Raw genomic sequence first — 22490 nt, forward strand, 5'->3', positions numbered from 1 at the left:
TTCTAATATTCTTCTTTTAGTCTTTATTCCCTGAGCACTTATCAAGTGACAGTGGGGGAAGATACTGCATATCCTGAAGAAAGGCAGAAGATGATTAAATCTTTGCAGGATAAAATAAAGGAAGGAATTATTTATCTGGCACTATAATGTACCAGATACCACACTAAGAACTTTTTTACAAAGGGGGTCTTATTTGATCCTCACAACACCCTGAATAGGTCCAGCAAGTGTCCGAGGCTGCCCCTGAGCTGAGGCCAGGCCCCGGGCTCCATCACCGTGACATCAGCTGCCTCTACTCTACACTCCAGGTCTCTGACCATGGGTGACCGAGGCTGGAGCACAGGTGCTTACCTGTCCAGCTCTCCCTGAGAGAGAAGAGTAAGAACAAGGCCCCCCTCTCGTGGCAGGGCTCTCTTGGCAGCACCCAGTGTTTAGAAGAGCCTGGATGTGCAGACCCTAGATTGTCAGGGCCGAGGACAGGAGACAGGAAGCTCTCCCCTCGCTTACTCTCCAGGGCACCCTGGAGAGGATGGGCCAGGGGCAGGGAGAGGAGCCACAAGTCTCTCACTTCTTTCTTTATACAGGCAGGGGAGAGATTCCTTTTATGGGAGAGTGCTGAGAGTTCAACCGCTCTGGCAGCCCCCCTCTGCCTCTCCAAAGGAAGGGGGGGAACCAGAGATGTCTTCTCCGAGGAATTCCCTTCTGACCCTGAATTCTCCCAAAGTCTGACAGGTTCCCTGTGGAGGAGGTGAGCACTGTGAATGACAGGTATGAAGAAAACAAGTGGAGAGAGAGTCCTTGACTGGGAGCAGAGACTCCTCGCCTCTCCGCCTGAATCTGCCCTTCTCCCCACACACACACACACACAGCCCCTGCCTCAGGCTTCAGCTTCCTCTTGTATAAAAGAAGGGGACTGGACAAGTGACCCATAAAGTCTGTGACTAAAGAGAGTAAAAATATAATCTGAAAGTAGAATCTGAAAGAGTTGACAGTGGGTAGAAGAGGGAAGGGAATAAAAGAATTACACTACACAAATAACAAACACACTGCAACTGAAGTTAGGACCAAGGAACTCTCAGTGTGACAAGCTCTGGGCACCAAATTTGTAAACATGCTCTGTGCTGTCCATTTTTCACTTACAACTTTTAGCTCAAAAACAGACCAAAAAGCTGAAGGACTTCTGAGCACGGATGGCTAAAAATAACAACAACAACAATAATAATAACCAAGCTCCTCCCTCACCCAGCTGCCCCCTGTCTCTCAGCCCCAGAAGTGGGGAAGGAGTTCTGCTCTGTCCCAGCTGTAGGAGCATGCTGAAGACTATAAAATGTGACCACCTGAGCCCATCCTGATTTTGAGGCCAGCAGATGGGGTGGGTGTAAGCACGTAATAGAGAGACCCCTCCCCACCTTCCATCCAATTGCGCCTGTGCCCCGGGAGCCCATCTCCCAGGCTGGCTGGCCTTGGTAGACTCAAGCTATTGGGGAAGGGTGACCTCATGCTAGGGCCCTGCCCAGAAAGCTTCAGGACCATGAGGACGGCTTTCAGCTCTTCCAACACACTTCAGAACAGTGCAAGTGCAGGGCAGCACAGAGTCCTGAAGCCAGAGAGCCTTGGTCGGTCCCTGGCTCCACCCTGGGTCTGGCCTCCATCTCCTTGTCCATAAAACAAGTGTCGCCCTGATGTTCAGGGCCCTTCGAACTCTGACCCAGAATCTTTTTTAGAGGGAGATAGAACCTAAGGCCTGGCCCACTATGCAATAAGGGAAGCCGCCAGGACATGGCTTTAATCCCCAATCCTACAAAGGGCTTGGGCCCCGCCTGCAGGTCGCCATCCACCGCCACCACTTCCTTCCCCGCCACCAGAAAGGATGTGCAGAAAGATGAGCCATCTTACCTGCACTCTTGCCATGACAGCACTGAACTGCTGCTCGGCCGTAGTCTGCAGGGCCCTGGCAGCCGTGATCATCTCACCACCAAAGCCCAGGTACTGCAGGTGGGTCTCCAGGACAGCCTGCGTCAGCTTGGCTAAGCCTTTGATCACCATGATGGCGTCCCCCAACATGGTGGACTGCTGTTAAAACTGAAGGAGAAGAACACATCAGAGAAGGTGCTTCCCAACCACAGAAAGGCGGCCTCCCAGTCCCAGAGATGGACAACTCAAACTACTAATATAGCCCATGCAGATGCCTTGACCATCCCTAAGCAGATGGTGACTGACATTTCATCTGTTCCCTGAAATGAGTTAAGAGTTCTCTGCCTTTGGTCCAGATTGGCTGGGAAAGTGACAAAGATGTGATCAGATGCAACTTTTGGCAGGAATATCCAATAATCTTATCAGTTTTGAGGGCAAAGGTCACCAAGCCCAGAATCCCTAAAATGTCCATGGGTAGCCTGAGACACCCAGGTCAAGGGAATGAGCATTTATGAAATGTCTAATATCCTCTCATTTACTCCTATGGTTATCCCCATTTTACAGATGAAGACACTGAAAGCATTTAAGTGACTTGCCCATGGTCCTACAGCCAGCAGGAACTCGGGTCTTCTTAACTCCAGACTCAAGGCCACCCAGCTGCCAGGACCGCCCACTTGCGGACTCTTCACATGACCCCCATTAACTGAATTAATCTTTTGTCAAAGCTGATTTAGACAACCACAACAACCCAATGATTGATTCTGAGAGAAGAGATAGCTCTTTCCCATGGATGGACCTCTCTCCCCCCTCCCCTCCCCTTCCCCACCATGTCATCCTAGGAGCACAGCACATTCCCACACTAGGGGCAGAGTCTGGGTGGAAAGGTCTGTCCTTTGGACCACAGCCTAGTGACTGGGGCAGGTCCCAAACACGCTCCCAATCATGTTCCAAGCCCATCTTCATCTAAGGAAGAGCAGGGATAGAGAGAGACACAAGTGGACAGCTGGTGAAGACCCCAGGGATAGGAGGGAGGCCTGCCCCCGGGGGCCCGCTGTAGCCATATGAGGGCCAGGACCAAGCAGCCCTTCATTCAGCCAGAGGCCGGGGCAGACCACAGGAACAAGGCTGGCCGGCCCAAGGCCCCAACAGCTCGCTGAGACTCTCCCATCATAAGGACCCGAGGTTCACGATCACTCTTTCTGTTTACAGATGAGAAAACGGAGCCCACAAAGGTTTCTGGGCTGCAATAGAATCAGTCATTTCATTTGACTCCCAAGTTCAATGCTCTTCCTATTATACCATGAAATTTTCACAAAATATTATAGGACCAGAGGTATAAGAATCCAAAGGAGAAGAACTCTCAGAGAGCCTTGCAGAGGGGGTGTGGAAGCAGAAGGCAGAGAAGGGTTTGGGGGACAGTGGGTAGGGGGGAACCTGCCTGGAGAAAAGTCAGCCCACAAGTCAGCTAAATCCACCAAAGAAGACTAAGGAGGAGCCACTGGGCGAGTGGAGGGGAGCCCAGAGGGCTGTGCATGGAAACACAGGGAGGAGACTGTTTGACAAGGGGGAAGGAAGCAGTGCCAGAAACCCTGAATCCGGACAAGAGGATTTAGCAGGAAGTAGGATTCATTTGGAGAGGTTGGAAACCAGAGCAGGCTTCCCGTATTCTCCCCGGCTCCCCAAGGTGCCCTGGATTCAGGGAATAACCCTCGAAAGTCTGATTTGGAAGTGGGAGAGCCTGGCTCAAGTCATCAGTTGGTAGAGAAAAGGGTCTCCTGTACCCCCTCAGCCTCACTCTGGCCTGCCAGACCTCCCCAATTTCTGAGACCAGGGAAAGTCATGAAATTAAAGCCTGAACCCTCCCAAAGCCATCTTCTCAACCATCCCCATTCCTCCCTTCCCATCCCCACCCAGATGCTGCCTGCATCCACCCTCTCCAGCTGCCTGCAAGGCCTAGCTGCCCCACCCCTCACTTTCATTTGTCCAAGGGGGTCCTCAGAAGAGGTTCTTGACCCTGGCTCTATCAACTTGGATCGCCACCTTATTTCAACATAATTTTGTTCTAATTGTAACCCAATGTAATGCACTTGAAAATTACTCTGAGCCTGGGTCCGTGGGCTTCAGCATTCTCTCTAGGGCTGAGCCTCTTCATTTTTAAAACAAATATATCAAAAATTGGGAGGTAATTCCTGAAGGACAATATAAATGTGTTGCTATTATTATTATTCCTAAAATGGTGACAATGACAATCGACATCTGTATGACATTATTCAAGTCACAACACATTACTTCATTTTAGTTATCTGTCCAAAGAAGGGGCTGAATGAGATAATCCCCAATATTCTTTCTAGTTCTAGCTTTCTAGATTTCTGAAAAACCTTCATCAAACGTTCTCCCTGGAAAGCTAATAAGAACAAGTTTTAATAAGTGAAAGTAAATTAATTATACAAAAGGGAGAGGTTTACAATACTTAAGAGAATAATTTTTCTAGTACTACAGATGCATTCATTTTCATACAAAAATCTTCATTACAAGGCTCAATCTTAACTTTTTGTTCAAGCAGGCCATCAAAGACCCTTGCTAGGCAACTCCCTTAGCCTAATTTAATTGACATTTTTTTTAATTTGTTGCTTTCCTCTACTTAAGAGAGGCCTTTTCACCTAATTAAAAAAAAAAATCTCTGGAACAAAGGCCAGTATTCAAGTAACCCCAGTTTTCCCAATCTTTGATCACATGACACAGTGCAGATGAGACCATATTCAGTCATGGCAGCTTGCTGAGGTTAATTTATTGTTGTGACCAGTGACTTTGCCGTCCTTCTCATCCCTGGCCATTTGTACTTAAGAGAGAGAGGCCTCTGACAAGAGAAAAGCAGAAATCAGCCTATCTCTTCTTGCCTGCTAAATTTCTACTTTCCTTTAAGGCCTAACTCAAGTACACTGAAGGTTTCACAAGCCTCGGTCCTACTCAAACCATCCCAATGCATCCATCCACTTAAGCATTTACTATATACTATATACCAGACAACTAGGGACACAAAGGTGATCCTGGACAAGGACAAAATAAGCTCTGCCTTCAGGAAGAAACAATAAAAACATAGATAAATAAATAGAAAATATATACAAATTAAATACAAAAGGGGGAAAAAAGAATGAAAGAGAGGGTCAAGACAGGCTTCATGTAGAAACTAGGTCAGTAACAATATCTTCCCCATTTCCAACTTAACATGGCATGACACTTTATTCTGAATCTCTTATTTGTCTCCTTGTTTAGTCCTTATACTCAAGTACACATAAAACGTTTAAATGTCAGAACACACTAGCGAGGTACAAAAGAGATTCCTCATCAATAAGCAATATGCACACACACAGAAACAATATGCATAAACATTTACAAATACCGTGTTTGTAATGGGTGGGGGTCTACTAATACACTCAACACTTAACACAATGCTTTCTCGACCCTAGACTGAGCTCAGGGAGAGAGAATTTTTTTTACATTTGGAAAATTTCCTCAACTCTCTGCAGCTACTGCCTCATGAAATGTATGTCACCAATCTCTTACCTTATCTCATTACATGTTGTAATGACACTAGAAAGATATCCCCTCCTTTCTCTCTCTCTCTCTCTCCCCCCCCCCGTTTCCCTTTCCCTCTTTTTCCCCTTTCCCTTCCCCCCACACACACTCTGACCCTCTCTGTCTTTTTTAGGCCCCTAAGAAATCCAAACACAAGTCTAATTGTGAGTTTGAGGATGAGAAACCAAACTGACGAAGTGAGACAAGGCAGTGCACCTACCAGTATCTTCTCTCACAGACCACCCCAATACATCAGTATGCTAAAAATGTCTGATTCAGAGAGTGTGGGAACTCCTCCCACTGTGGATGATTGCAACTCATCCATGATTTAATCGCTTTCTTTCTGGAAAAGCGATTTCCCACACAGCAAGCAGCCAGGTGGACTGGGACCTTCTGCACTTTGAAGCCTGTGTTCTGCCTACTATGCTTGCCCCCTTCCCGGATTGTTTTCTTAAAATAACTAGGACAGGGATTTAACACTCATGTGGCGGGAACCTTATATGTTCCAATGCAAAGGAAGCACAAAGTGACTCAAGATTCTTCTGGTCCCTCCCCCCCCCCCAAAAAAGACACCAGGCTGCACTTTTAGAGTCTCTTCCATAATAGTCAAAAACAAAAGGCAGCATGAGCTGCGGCAAAGCCCACATAGGCTTGATTTCACTGAAAATAACTAGTCTGACTCAATGGCATTGGGACTGCATGCTGAACTGTCTCATTGGCCCCTTCTGCTTCCTCCTGGATGGTTTTCAAGCCATGATTCATATGGACCAGAAGAGCTTAACCACACCTGACTTACTTTCCTACCAGAAAAGCCATCCCCACTGCTTTCCTTCCCAGAAAGGAAAGCTGGAGAAGCCTAGGTGAGGATGGATGCAAGGTGGAGGGACACAGTGGGGAGAGCCCTGGCTTCACTGTCTGCCTCTTCATGGCCCCGTTAAGGTTGTCTTGGCAGAGATGCTGGAGGGGCTGGCCCTCTCCTTCACTAGCTTATTTGACAAGTGGAGAAACTAAGGCCGACAGGGAAGCGTTTGAGGTCAGGGCTAGGGAAGAGGAGTCTCCTGGGCTCCATCCCCTGGGCCCCTCCGGCCCCACGAGTACTTTTTCCTCAAAATTCAAGGAAACACTCAGCGTGAAGTCTGGCACATGGCAGGCACTTAAGTGCTCATGGACTGACTGATGTAAGAAAAAAATTCTTCATTAACTAAGAACCACATGGCCTCAGATGTCATGGGGGAACATAAGCAGTTTCAAGTCAAAAAACAAGCAAGCAAATAAAAACAAAAAGAGTACTCTTATGAACTCATGTCCCTATCACTTTAATTCACAATTCAATTCCGCAATATTTTAGGGTCCCTCCTTACGAAGTAAGTGATAGAGACTCAGAGAGACATCTGTCCTTGGCTACAGCCACACATCTGGGAAGTGGCAGCCTCAGCCCTTAGCACAGGGCCTGGCACCAAGGAAGGACTGAATCAGTGCTTCTGGACTGGTATGAAAGAATCTCAAAAACAGGAGAAAATTCTGACAGCCTCTGATCCAACTTTACGAATCCCTTGTACAACAGATCCCCAAAGTTGTCACTAAGCAGCTTGAAGAGCTTTCCTGGTTGTGCTAACTTCATTTTGCATCAGTTCATCTAAGTCTTCCCATCTAAGTCTTTCTTTGAGTTCTTCACTCTTGTATTTTACAGCACAAGGTCATCCCATCACATCCAAGCACACAATTTGCTCCTAATCAATGGGCATCAACTTTGTTTCTCTGCTACCAAAAATAGTGTAGTTGTGGATATTTTAGCATATATGCAGTCTCCCTTTCTGTCTTTGATGTCTTTGGAACAGATAGATGCTTACAAGTGGGATCTCTGAGTCAATATGTATAGATATGTTAGCTACTTCCTCAGGAAATCCAAATTACCTTCCATAATGGTTGCACTTGAGCAGCAAGAGACCACCAGTGATGTTAGCATTTTGTTTTTATTCCCCAGCAAAAGGCTGCTCCACTTAAAGATGACTGCTAGGAACTAATTCATTTAAAAATTTTTATTATAAGAGGAAGAGGAAAAAGCAGTAACAGGGATCCTCAAGAGAAATGAGAACAGCCTCTCATTTTAGCTCTACTCTCAAAAAGAAAGGAAGAAAAGCAGAGAGCAGCCTCTATGTGGAACAGAAGAAAGAGAACTTTGCTAATGCAAAGAACTACTGAAAAAGAACATTTTCCAATGTTCTCATTAAAAGGCTTCTCACGGTTTTTGCCCTCTTCACTCTTTTACTTCTGCACAATTTTGGTTTTGACCTGAAATGGAAGCTTTTTATGCTCTCCCTTCCTTTCCTATTATCCCCTTAAGAATATGAAAAAAAACAAACATACACTCCAATAAATAAGATTAAAAGTATCCAGGATTATAGGCTCACTAGGAGGCCTGTAAAATTCCACTTCAAGAAGTTTTCTGAAGGGAGCTAGGGATACTGGGGCAAAGTAAAGGGAATAGAAGGGTGGGATGTTTACTGATGGTACTAGATGGAGACCAGGAGGCAGCCTTTCTCTTGTTATTGCCCCGTAGGGGAAATGTTTCTTTTATTAATATACTGGTTTCTTCTTTGCTTGTTTTCTTTAATTAAAAATTGTCTTCTTCATGTCTTTTAAAGTTTTGCTTTCTTCTTTTTTTAATCATCAGAAAAAAATAGTGGCTGGCTGTTTCTTACAGCTGCTCAGGAGGAAGCAGGAATGAACTACATGAATGGAAATCTAAACTACCTATCTATACCAATCTGCCCTCCTTTCTGCAGACTTTCCACTCAAACAAGGATTATTCTAGTGTCTTTATACAATTTAAGGAAAGGTCTATGATAAATGAAAAATATGCTTAACAACTTTCTCAGACAAGTGAACAAAAACAACATATAAGAGCAAACACCTACACATAAAGAAGTAAGCCTATTCCCTCTCCCATACACTCAATTCTTCTAAGCTGGTCCCAGTTACGGACACAAACTGGTGAAAAGATGTACTTATAGTAAGAAACCCAATGTTATAGCTGTTCATTTTAGTTCAGAGATGCCTCAAACCATGGTTCTAACAAAAAAGTTGTTTCTCCAGGGAGGTAATTCAGGCCAGTTCCAATATCTTATGATGGAAAGAGACATCTGTACCCAAAGAGAGAACTGAATGTGGATCACAACATAGCATCTTCACCTTTTATGTTGTTTTTGCTTGCATTTTGTTTTCTTTCTCATTTTTTCCTTTTTTGATCTGATTTTTCTTGTGCAGTAATTGTGGAAATATGTTTAGAAGAATTACACATTTAACATATTAGGTTACTGCTATCTAGGGGAGAGGGTGAAGGGAAGGGAAGGAGAAAAAAAAATCTGGAACACTGTAATGTTCTGGCTAGCTTTCTGGAGGTCCTTGGGTCTTGAGTCTGAGTCTTTGGTCTTAGTGGAGAAGTGATGAGGGCAGGAGAGCCACCAGAGGCTGGTCAAAAATAGTGTCTCTATTTCCAGTCCTCTCAGCCCTTAAATACCTCAGTATGATTACATCATTATAACACACTAAGTATGTGTGAATTAGAGAACCATCATCTCATCAATTCCACTGAGTTAACACCTTGTTGTAAGTATCCTTGTTTCAAGTAGACTTCTCAAGAGTTCCGGCCCTCTACACAACACAAGGATGTGCAAGGGTGAGTGTTGAAAATTATCTATACATATGTTTTGAAATAAAAAGCTTTAATTAAAAAAAAAAGCCTATGTCTCAAACATATAGGCATGTTATTTTAGCACAGGCTTTTAAAAGAGGAGGGGAAGGAAGAGAAGGAGAGGACAGTTGTACAGGGCCTCTAATGGTCCAGCCTGGCTCTGGTGAGGCCAGAAAATGGGTCTGAGCCCACATCTGGCCCCAGCTCGTTACTGGCCAGGAACTGCTTGGACACTCGACAGAGGCCTAGAGATAAATGCGCCATGGATGCCCACGTGAAGCCACAGCCCTTCATCAGGGCAAGAGCTCTGAACAGGACCCCCGGGCACAGGGAAAAGGCCACCTTGCCCTGGCTGACCGAAGTGGGACTGGTCAGGAGGACGGGGAGGCCACCGCTTGCCGAGGTCCCTCGTTTGTCTCCATTATGGCCCGTTTGGTTTCAGAGGCCTGTGGGGCTATGAGGGCGCAGTGCAAGCCCTGAGTATTTAGGGACCAGGACGCCTGTCCCCTGAATTCCCGAGGAAGGGGAAAGGCAGCAAGCTGCAGAGCAGCGCTCACTCAGGGGCAAGAGATGTGGGGTCTCCAAAGGCAGCCCCAAGAGTCCCTACAAGTCCTTTCATCTCCTGTGCCTCAATTTCCCCATTTGTAAAATGCACAGGCTCAGGAGAAGATTTTACTGATTAAGGCCTCTCCTTCCAGAGCAGATTCACGCCTTCCCTACAACTACCACTCCAGGGCCACCTACAGTGATCTACTGAGGGTCCCAGGGCCAGGTTGGATCCCTCTACCTGCTCTACCAGCCTGCCTACCATCTTCAAGAGATGTTGTGAGCAAAAGACCCCACAATGAAGGAGCATTTATGAGGACAGTAAGGAACTGAGGCCCAAAGAATTTGTGTGAATTGCCCAAGATGGCCGAGGAATAACTAACAGCCAGGACCTGACACGCTGATGAACACTTTGGTTTTTCCTTGTTTGTTTGAATATGATAAGAATTTTCTGAATAAGTCCAAACAAATAAGCAAGAACACTGTACCTCGATCCTCCAAGGAGCCTCCTGCTGCCTCCTCTGTATTGTTTAGAATATCTGACCCATGGACATTACATTACACTGGTGGTTCCAGGCCTGCCCTCCAGGAAGCCCTGCTTCTTTCTAGTTTCCAGCACAAATCCCACCTTCTGCAGGAAGCCTTTCCTGATCCTCCCAATGTGAGAGCCTTCCCTCTGAGAAGAGCTCCAATTTATCCTGTAGATCCCTTGTATGTACCAAGTTGTTTGAACACTGTCTCTCTAGTAGCTGGGAAGTACCTTGCCTTGTACCCCCAGTGCTTAGGACAGTATCAGATTAATAAATGCTTAATGACCTGTTTTACCTGATTAGGCATAATTCATGGATTAAGATTAAATGATTAAATGATGGAGGGCAGGAAAATTATATTCCATTCACTCATTTATTTGTTCATTTACCAAGCATAAGAAGATGCCAATTCATCTGTAAAATTGAGGGGCTGAACTTTAAATGATCCCTAAGGTCTTTTCCAACTCAAAATAATTCTGCTTGTGATTCTATGCTCCAAAGGCACACTATTTACGAAACACTCTACTAGGCACTGGAGAGGCACCTGGAATATACAGTCATCAGCACACCATAAATATTGAAGATGACCCAGAGTGATTTGCTCTTTGCCACCACAAAAGGAGATGCTATAAGAATTTTGCACACAAGAGTCCTTTCCCTCTTTTTTTGGTCTCTGTGTAGTAGCAGCTGGGGAGGGGTATCCCAGGGTCCAAGGGAAGGTGCAGTCTAATAACTTCTTGGGCATAATTCTCTCCAAAACAGCCAGTTCAATTCCTGATTCTGCCAACAGTGCATCAAGGTGCCTGTTTCCCCTCAGACCTCCGGCACATGTTATTTTACAGTTATTGTCAATTTTGTCAATCTGAGGGCTGTCAAGGAGAACTCTGATCAATGAAATGGCCAATCATGGCTCCAAAGAAGAGTCATCAAACAGAAAAGGATCTTTGGGGACCACATACCAACTTAGAAATCCACAAGTTAACATTATCCAGGTTGTACTCTATTTTTACTTATGCTGTTGAACATTTACCAATTACATAGAAAGATGATGGACTAATATGCAGAAATAGGTATATATTTATAGACAATGTGGGAAATGATTTTTGCTTAACTACACATAATTGTTTTTATTTGGAGGGGAGGGAAGGAAAATAAATGCTTCTTGTTAATTGAAAAAATAAAATTTACAACTCTTAAAAAAGAGGGATAAAAGTCAGAAAAGATAGACACAGGAAGAGTGAAACTGATCTGGAGTCTATTAAAATCTAGCCTTTTTTCTCTTCTTCCTTGCTGAGAAGAAATGACCAAGAACAAGGCCTTTAAATGCTAACCCACTCCACAAAATGTCATGACACCAATTTGAAATCCCAGTTTAGAGACTTTGTTAAATCTTATGTTTAAGCGTGGATGGGAGTCTTGAAATATGCCTATCACTAATATGAATGAGGCCCGAGTAGATTGGGCTCTTCATTATAACTGAAGCAATAAGGACTTTGTACAGTACCCCCAAGGACTGAAATGACCACATGATTCATGAAAGCAGAGCCGGGAAGGAGCCTGGATGTTATTTAAGTCACTGAGTGATGTTGATGTGCCATTTTATCATTCAAGAGAAGAACTAGAAAATGCCTCTGTGTCTGCCACATTCTTGGAACACTTTGGAAAAAGGCAAGATATAAATACATGCTATTATTACTTACCAACTTCCAGCTGGTGAAGAAGGAAGGTCAGCTGCCAATTTAAGGCAAAAGTTAAATCAGGTGACTATATTCCCAGTTTGGAGAAGGGAGGGAGCTGAATAATAAGCATATATCGGGGTCCTTTAACATAAAATTTAAACCCCTGGAAAGTAAGGCAAAGGGACTCTGGCTGGCTTCCTCATCTCTGTTCCTATTTAAGAGGAAGTTCTCCCAATGAGAATTCCATTGGTCATTAAGGGGGAAGGGGAGGCAACAAAGCCTTTCCAGAGCCCCTACCTTGAAATGGTCTACAAAGGTTGGTTATTCTCTCCTGCCCTAAGCTGAATCAGCATGTTGTCAGGGTGTCAGTTTGCATGGCGTTTGTAGTTCCTAAATCTGACCAGAACTGTTTAGTCTTATGTATTTATCCACTGAATCAATTAAAGTGTTCCTACATCAAGCACAATGCTAGGCACTAGTGAAACAAAGAAAAAAAAATTAGTTTTTGCCCTCGATACACTTACATTAGGAAAGAAACATCCAGGGCATAAAGACAATAAACAAAGCAGTTTTAGGGGTGAGGGTGAGCCTCAGGTAGTGGGTATTTCCTGGTTGGGCCTTGAAAAAAGCTGGGCATTCCAGCAGAGGCATCCAAGACAGTCTGTGCCAATGGGTGAGAGTAGAGGAAATGGGCCTTGTCACTGGCACATGAAGAGAGAAGGCTTCTTATCCCAGACTTCAGGCGGGACAGCTTGGGTCTCTCCTTTCCCCCTGGGACTTGTGGGGAGCAGGCAGACTAGCAGGCTGGAGGGTGTGGAGCCTTCCCTATGGAAAAGGGGACTCCATGTTTGATTCTAGAGACTCCCAGGGATCACAGGAGTTTCCTGAGCAGAGGAGTGCCATGCTCAGACCTGTTCTTAGGGATGACGATCTGGCAGCTGCATGGAGGAGAGACTGGAGGCAGGGAGGTGGGTCAGGAAGCTCGGTGGGGGCACCTGACCCACAAGGATGTATGAGGGATGCTGAAGAGGTAGAACTGACAAGAACTGGCAGATAGAAGACTAGACAGAGGGGAGGAATCCTTAGGATGAGCCTAAGGACTCGGGTGACCTACACTCTCCTCACCTTAACATGGTGACAGTAACTGCAGTGCCACAGTTTTGTTTTGTTTTTTAACTTTATAAATCCTAGGTCACTCTGGACCACTAAGCAGAAGGAGCTGTAAAATACCAGGGAAAGTCCTAACAGGCAACACAGGGATAAAGAGAAACCAAGCTGTCTGCCGAGGGGCCTTCACAGATGCCCCCATGGTGTCCTTTCCAAAGAGACTGAAACTAGGCAAATTAGTATAACTGGAGCTACGGAGAAAAACAAGTTCTCAGCAGCAAAAACTAAGAGAAAGGCCTCCTATGGAGGGAACAGCCCTAGTAACCTGCTCACTCAAGAAAGCTGGACAGAAAGCTCTTGCAGTCTCCACACCATTCTTTCCTGCTCACCATTTTGCAATAAGAATGCTAGGGCCAAGGAGGTCACACGGCTAAAAGGGACCCACCACATACCATCCCCATGGGGATCTTGGTAAAATTAGACTGAATTAGTTCAGAGCCTTGCCAGTAATAGAAATGTCACAAATATTTGTTTAACTAAATTTATTAAAATGATCTAAGTTACTTCTCTATATAAACAGATGGAGTGGGTTTTTTTTTTTTTTTTTTTTTTTTTTCTGGACTTCAGCCTAGGACAGCTCAACTAACTCCCTTCCTATTGGAGCAGTTTTATTTTGGGAATGGATTGTGTGATACAGTAAGAATTAGATGTGTCACATTTTCCCCCCTCATTTGGGGGATAATGAGGAAAGGAAAAGGGAGGGGCAGGAGACAGGGGCTTAAGAGGGGTCGTTGTTTATGGTATTATGTGTCCAAAGACTAGCCACCTGGCTTTGACAACAGAACATGGGCCAATGAGACTAGCAAAGGTGCCTGCTCAAGAGGCACTGAGGGAGGCAAGAGATTTCTGCTTCATTCCAACCATCTGGCTTGGACTTCTCTCAGCATTTACCATGTGTCCATGTCAACACAGAACTAACTTTCCTCTTTAAAAAGCTAACCACACTGACCAAGGTCACCCTATCATATATCCTGCACTCTGGCTTCTGTTCCCCCTTCTCTAATGAAACGACACTCTCAGAGGTCACAAGGCAGCTCACAAAATAGAATCTGAACCTCAGCACTGGAATGGCCCTTGGCAATCTACTCCAAGTACTCTACTTTAAAGGTGAGGCATCTGAAGTCCCTTGCCCAAGATCATGCATGGTCACACCGTTACCTGTCAGTGGCAGAACAGGTTTAAACTGTAGGTCTATATTCTCAGTCAGTGTGCACATCAGTTACTTATGCCTCCTGTGCCAAATTCTAAACGACAGTGATCTTTTCCACCATCTTCTCCCCCCCTGTCATCTCATCTACACTGACACTATTAACTCCCCATTTTCACTCTTCTTGAGCTCATCTACACTCACATTAGCCACTTAAGATTTTAGTTCATTTTGGGGTTTCTATGATTAAAAAAAAACAGGAAGAAGCATCCTCAGGGAGCTCACTCTCATCCACACAACTAACCTTTACAGTTTTACAAGGTAACAGTAAATGGCTTGGCCAGAATCACCCAGTTAGTATCTGCTCTTGTGGACTAGTCTAGTACTCTGTGCACTAGGCCCACTCATTGTCACCATGCACAGATCCCCCTTTCTCCCATCTTATGAAGTTGATATTTTTTAACCAAATTGTAGTATCCTATATTTATTCCTAATAAAATATTCCCATTAGATTTGCTGTTTTTACATGTCTAAGATCTTGATGGGTCCAGATTCTCTTGCTCAGCGGATTGTTATTTCTCTCTCAAGTTCTTATCTCCTGAGAATATAATAAGCATGCCATCTAAACCTTTGTCCAAGGAACAGGTAAAAATCTTGAATACAGCAGGGCCCAAAATATATCTCCATGACACTGTTAATTACACCTTGCAGTTTGACATTAACCATCAACAAGTTCTGACCACTACCTGGATTAGAATCTAGTTCACATGTCTTGTTCAAATGCCCTGCTAAAATACAAATATACCATGTGGAAGTCCAGCCAAAAAGAAGAAAGGAGGTTCATCAAACATGTTGTAATGGTTGCTGTTTCTCTTCCCAAGTACATATAAACCATCTCTTAATTAACAAGTTAAAGAATTTTTGCTAAGATTTAACTATATTTCTGCCACATATTCCGATCTCTCTGACCATTTTTTGATAGCTCCTTTCAAATTAAACCATCCACTGTTGACCCTTCTAGTAGTACAGGAGAAAGAATTATGAACTGGCCATAGAGACCCGAGTTCTAGTTCTGACTCTAAGATGCCATGTGACCTTAGCCATGTCAGCTGTTGCAGAGGATGTTAATGATGCCAGCTACCACCTGGTGCAAACATGTTGGCTTTTAACAAGATCTCCCATCCAAGAATAACAGAGCACTAACACTCATAAGGAGGGATTCAATATTTTAGAGTTAAGGCAAAAATTAATCAACAAGCATTTATTAATGGCCTACTACATACCAGGCACTTTGCTAGATACTATTAGAATAAGAATAAAGAATGAAAGAATGCCCACTTGTACGAAGCTTACATTCAAATGGGAGAAGAGTACTTATAAAAAAATATGCACCAGAGAGAGGACTGTGGGAACTAAGTGTGGAACCCCAACAATATTTTCATTCTTTTTGTTGTTGCTTGCTTGCGTTGTTTTATTTCTCTTTTTTTTTTTCCTTTTGGATCTGATTTTTCTTATGAAGTGTGATAATTGTGGGGATATGTATAGAACTGCACTTGCTTGACATATATTGGATTGACATCTAGGGAAGAGGATGAGGAAAAGGAAGGAAACAACATTTGGAACACAAGGTTTTTACAAGAATGAATGTTGAAAATTAAAAAGTTTTAATAAAAAAAAGAGAGAACATTGGAAAAAAAGGTTAGGGTCTGAAAAGAAATCCACAGGTTCCCAAGGATGCCACTATTGATCATCATAAAGAAAGAATCTTTTTTTATTAATTATATTTTAAACATTTCATTATTTTTCTCTTCTTTATCAGTACTGTCCATGTCCAGATTTCTTTTTCTTAAGACCAGAAAAGGTGAGTTGGTTTCAGCATTAAAATTAACTAAATTATCATTATACATCATTAGTTAATATTTTGATATTCAGAAAAGCAAGAGAGAAAATAAGATCCCAGAGGAAAATGAAGATCAACAGTGTAAAATGCTATTAAAAAGCATTTTAAAAAGAAAATGAGAGCTGATAAAAAAATATTCCATTTGTTAATAAATATATCATCGATGGGGAAAATGTATAGTATGAAATGAATACAGGAAAATGCATACAAAGTAATTAAAGACAAAAAGTACTTCAGAAAAGAGGGTACTAACATTTGGGGGAGATAAGGAAAGCTTCATTCAGAAGATCAAAGAAGATTCTCAAAATAAAAGGGCAAAACAAATTCTGCCTATCTTCTTTCCACTCATATGTAATTTCTAGGAAAGTAATGTGATCATCTCTGTACTTAGTTCATAGGATCACTGAGAAGGTCACATAAAAGAAGGTATTTAAACACACTATAAATTCTCAAGTACAATATAATGTGAGTTGAAATTAATACCCAATACTTACCAATAGAAATCTAAGGCAATCAAAGTCTCCTCTAGAGAATTATCCTGCTCTTCAGTCTCTTTTAAAAAACAGAGAACCAGGCAAAGAGGAAAACCAAAATATCCCATCCCTCCAGTATGATACTCTTCTTTCCTTCTGTCTCCCCCTCCCTCTCTCTCTTTTCTCTCCCTCCCCTCTCCTGGGAGTACTTAAACTTTTGTGATATTATGAATCACCTTAGCAGCTTATAGCATTTGCCTATTTCCATGTTTACATTTGGGCTGTTCAACTATAGGAGGCTTATTATCCTGGTACACAGTATAAGATGCTTATCTAAACTCACCTTCCCCAATCAGATTGCCTTCTATTTTTCTCTGTATTAAATGTTTTCCTACTTTTTTTTAGCCAGTATCATTTTTGATGACTTTATATTAGTTTTCTATCTAATAATACTGACATTTTCATTCCTAAATAGCTGCTCACAGTTTTGTTTAAATCCATGTGTCTTGGTAGGTTAATTCTCTAATATTTTACATACTTAAGGAATAATTTTGAATGGGAATTTCTAATGTTTCTTCCTTTCTTTTAAAATTATATAAAATGCTAAAATTAATATTATTTTGCATCTTGCTCAACTAGCATTTATTATTCAGCTAATATTTACTACAAAGGTAAAGAACAGTTCTAGTTTTCAAAGAGCTCATAATCTGATGAGAGATATGCAAAAACAACTCTCTCTATATAAATACAAATATATAAATATATAAAAAGTTCTCTCTATATATAAATACAAAGATATACAAATCTGATAAATTACACATAATCTTAGAGGGTAAGCACTAAAATTAAAGAGAATTAGGAATGGTTTCTTACAGAAGCTGGCAATCTAGCAGAGAAACTACAAAATTTTGAATTTTTAAAAAATTTCCCTACTATTTGTTGTGAATTTACCTTGTTTATTTTTATTTTTACCATCTAATTTTCATTTCTTTTGGAATCTATCTGGTTTATTGATATTGATAAACAAAACAAAGCTCTTTGGGAAATAGTTAACAATTCAAGACTCTAATTTAAATTTTTTTCTCTTTTAATTTTCAAGACTTTTGTTGGTATTTGTTTCAAGGGTAGCTTAATGACTTCATGTTTAGTGGTGATGAAAAGGGGGACAGTTTCAAGCTCAGGAGAGCCAGCAAAAATGCCAAGAGTTGGGAAATGGAGGAAGCTACTGGGGTCTGTGGAGCTGAATAAGTAGTAAGAATTCTGAGAAGTTAGGAAAGGGCAAGGCTATGAGAGCTTTCAAAGCCAAAGAGAGGATTTTTACATTTGATCCTAAAGGTAACACGGCATAATTGAAATAAACAGGCCTGGGGAGAAGCATATGATTAGATTCATACTTCAGTAAAATCAATTTGACAATTAAACAGAGGATATAATGTGGAGACTTGAGAAAGGGAGTTCTATCAGGAGAACACCACTAGAGCCTGGGCACTTTCAATCACCTTGAACAAAGTCCCTGTGGTTCTCCAAGGAGTTCTCTATGTGGAAACATCATGTAATCTACAAATGGGGTAATTCTGTGTCTCTGGTCAGGGTCTCTTCCCTTTTTTGGAGATGAGTGGGTAGGGGGCTACTTCTAACATTTCTGTGGTATTAATATAGCAATGGGAAAGGAGCAGAAATCATTGTACTACCCAAGGTACTTAATGGAAAATTTTCCAGTGTTTCTCCATGGTAAATAACGCTAGCAAAGACATAAGTCTTTGACTTTTTAAAATCTATTACTTTGATCATATTAAAATAAAGAGTTCTTGCATGCCTATAACTTACAGGGTTTTTAGCCTAAATGAGTGGTATACTTTGTCAAAAATTTTCAGTGTATGTAGTGATATAATAATGTTTTTTGTTAATCATATTGTCCTAATTTTCCTAATGTTGAACTACATTTGTGTCTGTTATTAACAAAATTTATAATAAAATGTTTTAATGTACTTTTATAGACAATTAAAATTGTACTTAAAATTCTTACAATAGCATTAGAGATGTTGGTTTATAATTCATCTTTTATTAATATTAGTACTTGTATTAATATTAGTACTATATTTTATAAAAGGAGTTTGATAGAGCATCTTCCTTATTATTGAGAACAATTTTGTGGCATATTTATTTTTTTAATATTTAACAAAATTTATATGTTTGATTTAGAGGATTTTTTGATAATTTATTTATGGATTGATTTCCTCCTAATATTCAGGCATTTAATATATCTATTTCTTGTGGTTTATTTTGTTTTATTTATATATGCTTTGTATAATACTCTTCTATTTTCTTTAAAAAAAAACTCTTACTTTCATAGATATGTACTTAAATATAGTAATTTATGATTTAAAATTTATTCCCACTGTTCATTGTGAATGTACCTTATTTATTTTTTATTTTTATAATTTTTTTTCCTTTGAGAATCAAATTAGTAGTTTCTTATTGATTTTATTTTTAAAAAAGCCCTTTCTGGAAATGGCTATCAATTCAAGTCTTTAATCTTATTTTTTTTCTTTTCCAATTTTCAAAATTTCTCTTGTGCTTGTTTCAAAGTTAATTTATTGACTTTACAATTTCTAATTCATGCTTAGTTAATTTTGTTTTTCTAATTTAATTAGTGTTTCCAAAAATAAACATTTTCCTTTGAGGATTGCTTTTGCTATGTTCCATAAATTTATGTATGCTGTTTCAAAGTTATCATTCTTTTTAACATTATTATTATTTATCATTCTTATTAAGTTATATTCTACAGATGTTGGGCTTATTTTTTCTGATTTTTTTTTTTATATACAAGAACATGAACCATTTGGAAGGCTGAAACCAAAGGGTATTCTTTAATATTCACATTCAGAAATAACCTCAAGTCTTTCAGCTCCAATTTTTCCAGATATCTGCTCAATCTTCTTTTTGATTATACGGTGAATATTCATTCAAATCTCCTGTGCTTACTGTATTAATATTACTGTCTCTTCTATTCCATTAGTATTTCACATATTTGATAATTACATTGTTTCATTGTCTCTAGTATTTTGAAATGTAGATTTGGGGGGGCAAATTTTTAAAATTTTGTAAATTTACTAAATTTAATTGTTGCCTTGTCTGAGATCATGATGGTACTACCTGCTTTTCAGGATTTGTTTGGGGCAAGATTCATTTTATTCCAGAACCTCATTTTTACCATGTGTACCTTTTCAGGGTTTTTCTTTAATGCAGCAAATTCAGGGTGTGTTTTCTTATTCATTTTTCATTTTCTCTGTCATTTCATTAAGAAGTTTAAATCATTCACATTAAATGTTATATGTTAAATCTACATTTTATTAAGTTTTTAATCTCCAATGCTAAATGTTAGTTTTGTTTTGTTTACACAAATCTAATCATAGTCTCCCTCCATGGATTCCTAAATTCTCAACTCTGCCCAATCTCAATTTTTTTTTTGTTTCCTTTAGTTTGGATTATTGACATTCTTTTTGCTTCCCTCCCACACATAAGGCTATTCATTTCCTCCCTGACCACCCCTCTTATCTCTTAGTTTGAGTAGCATTCATTTATTATATCCCTGTCCCAGAATTATTAAATTCAATGGGAGATAATGGAGCTGAAGAGAAGGCAAAAATACTGTATTTTAAATAATGGGACGCAGTCTATTCCTTGCTCTTTCCTTTTTCAATATTATAGTTATGTATATCACAATTTTTCTTTTATCAAAAATGTATTAAGATACTCTAGGTTATATTGTAACATATGTAAAATGTATGGGATTGCCTATCATCAAGGGGAGGGAGTAGAGGAGAGGGAGGGGATAATTTGGAAAAATGAATACAAGGGATAATATTATAAAAAAATTACTCATGCATATATACTGTGAAAAAATTATAAATAAAAAAATAAAATAAATAAAATAAAATGTATTAAGATACTGATACTTCGTAATATATTTTGGTTGCGTGGGTTGTTTATTTTTAAAAGTTGTAATCCTAATGTGAGTAGATGTTCTCACCCATATTTATTTGTAAGCTTACTCTATTTACCCTATTTCTCAGATGGATGCCCCTACAGATCCAGAAAACTCCACCCCTAATTGAGTTCTAAGAAATATAATCCCTTCTTAGAAAAGTTCTTCTTAAGAGTTCATTCTCCTCTGAAGTGACTTGTTTTAAGTTCCCAATCAACCACCTGTCACTCTTTTTCAAAGAAGTCCAAGTCAAATATCATTTGTTTTAAATTCTCCACTTTGTCTTATTGATTTCTTCTTACTGGTTTCCACCCTGTTTCTTTTATTTCTTCTTTTAATTCTTTTATGGCTTTTCAGAATATTCAGGCTGTTCTTACAGTTGACCCACTGCAATAGGAAAGGGGGGAAGAGAGCTCCCCTTGCTTCAGGAATGTCCTTGTGTTACTTCCCTCAGTCTGCAATACATACTCATTGGACTGGCTGATCATTATGCCTATCTTATCCAGCCTCTGCTGGTTCTTGTGTAAAGCAGCTCCTTCCTCTATCTGCCCTTCAGTCCCTCTCACTTGTGTACCAGCACAACTGAAGCAGACTCCCATTCACTGCAGACCAGACCACTTGGTTAGTTAGACTAGTTCCATGACCTCCTTCCACTGTGGCCTAGGTCACTTCTAAGGGAAGACTTGATCCCAGGGAATAATCAAAGGCAGCACTCTCCATCCATAATAAATCAAGACTCAAAAAATCACTAGTGCCAATCAGTCAACAAGCAAGTATTAAGGGCCTAACATGTGCCAGACATTATGCTCAGTGCTGTGGAAACAAAGACTCCCAGCTCAATCTCTTGCTTAGGATGATGTATTTTAAAAGACAATATAAGAAAAGAGTGGTGTCATGTCTGAAGATTTTGCTTTAAATAGCTAAACATTAAGTTTAACCTTTTTTGTTTGTTTGCTGTTAAGGAAGAATTAGTAGAAAATGATTACAGAATAAAAAATACACTAACAAAACCAAAAAATAAAAAGTTTACATAAATTCCCCTTCCTCCCCAGACAACAAAGAAAAAACATGACCTTGAGATTTGCTCCCTTCTGCTCCTGGCATCAATGTAAAGTCTTTTAGAAAGGAATAACAAGAAACAGGAACAGAAGAGACAGTTTTTTTCTCAAAAGTTAAATTTGTACCCTGTTAATTGTTTGAACTACAAATCTGAACAAGAAAAGTACAGGTAATCTGAATTAAAATAAGATAATCAACTATGATTTTATCTAATGTTCTAATGCAGTAAACATTCCAAAGAGCAAGAGTTACTTCTTTTAAAACTACAGAAAGCCTCGAAATGTTTGTTTAAAGTCCAGTCAAACAGTAACCACTCCTCTCTAAGAGTTACAAGGCAATTTATTCATACCTTCCTTCACCCTTCTTTTGAGCTAGGAAGGATGCCAGTGGGAAAACCTGCCAAGCAATGAAATTCTGCTGTTAACACTCTTTGGATTTTTAACTTTAAACAACTCAAACTTTTCACAGGAATTTCTCAAACCAAAAAATAAAACTTGGAGAACCATGAGCAGAGCAGGGAGGTCCATCAGCGATCTCCTGGATCACTGAGAATAACGATCGGGGTATGCTCTCCATAAAAGAAAGCAGGTAATTAGAAGTACAAAAAGTGCAAAAATCAGTTTGAAAAGAAGTACAATATGCCATCCTTTGTATATATGGGTGCTAACCTTCCCTCACTTCCATAGGAAATGAAGGAAAAGAAGTTACTCAGGGTTAAACAACTGCTATAATAGCAGTTCTCAATCTATGGTCTCAAGGACCCTTAGGAATTCTAAAGATCCTTTCTGGGGATCTCTGCAAGGTCAAAACTATTTTT

At 40.6% G+C, this 22490-nt stretch overlaps 1 protein-coding gene across 1 annotated transcript in view; it reads right to left on the reverse strand.

The window, feature by feature from the left end:
* Nucleotides 1-22490, reverse strand: part of COQ8A (coenzyme Q8A) — a 50254-nt gene that overhangs the window by 22078 nt on the left and 5686 nt on the right. The window contains exon 2 of the mRNA XM_074262597.1: nt 1897-2082. Within this exon, the coding sequence (XP_074118698.1) occupies nt 1897-2064 (168 nt within the window). The 5' untranslated portion in view covers nt 2065-2082. The remainder of the gene's footprint in view (nt 1-1896; nt 2083-22490) is intronic.

The sequence above is a fragment of the Sminthopsis crassicaudata genome, chromosome 4, assembly GCF_048593235.1.
Source record: "Sminthopsis crassicaudata isolate SCR6 chromosome 4, ASM4859323v1, whole genome shotgun sequence".
In the NCBI taxonomy this organism is placed as follows: domain Eukaryota; kingdom Metazoa; phylum Chordata; class Mammalia; order Dasyuromorphia; family Dasyuridae; genus Sminthopsis; species Sminthopsis crassicaudata.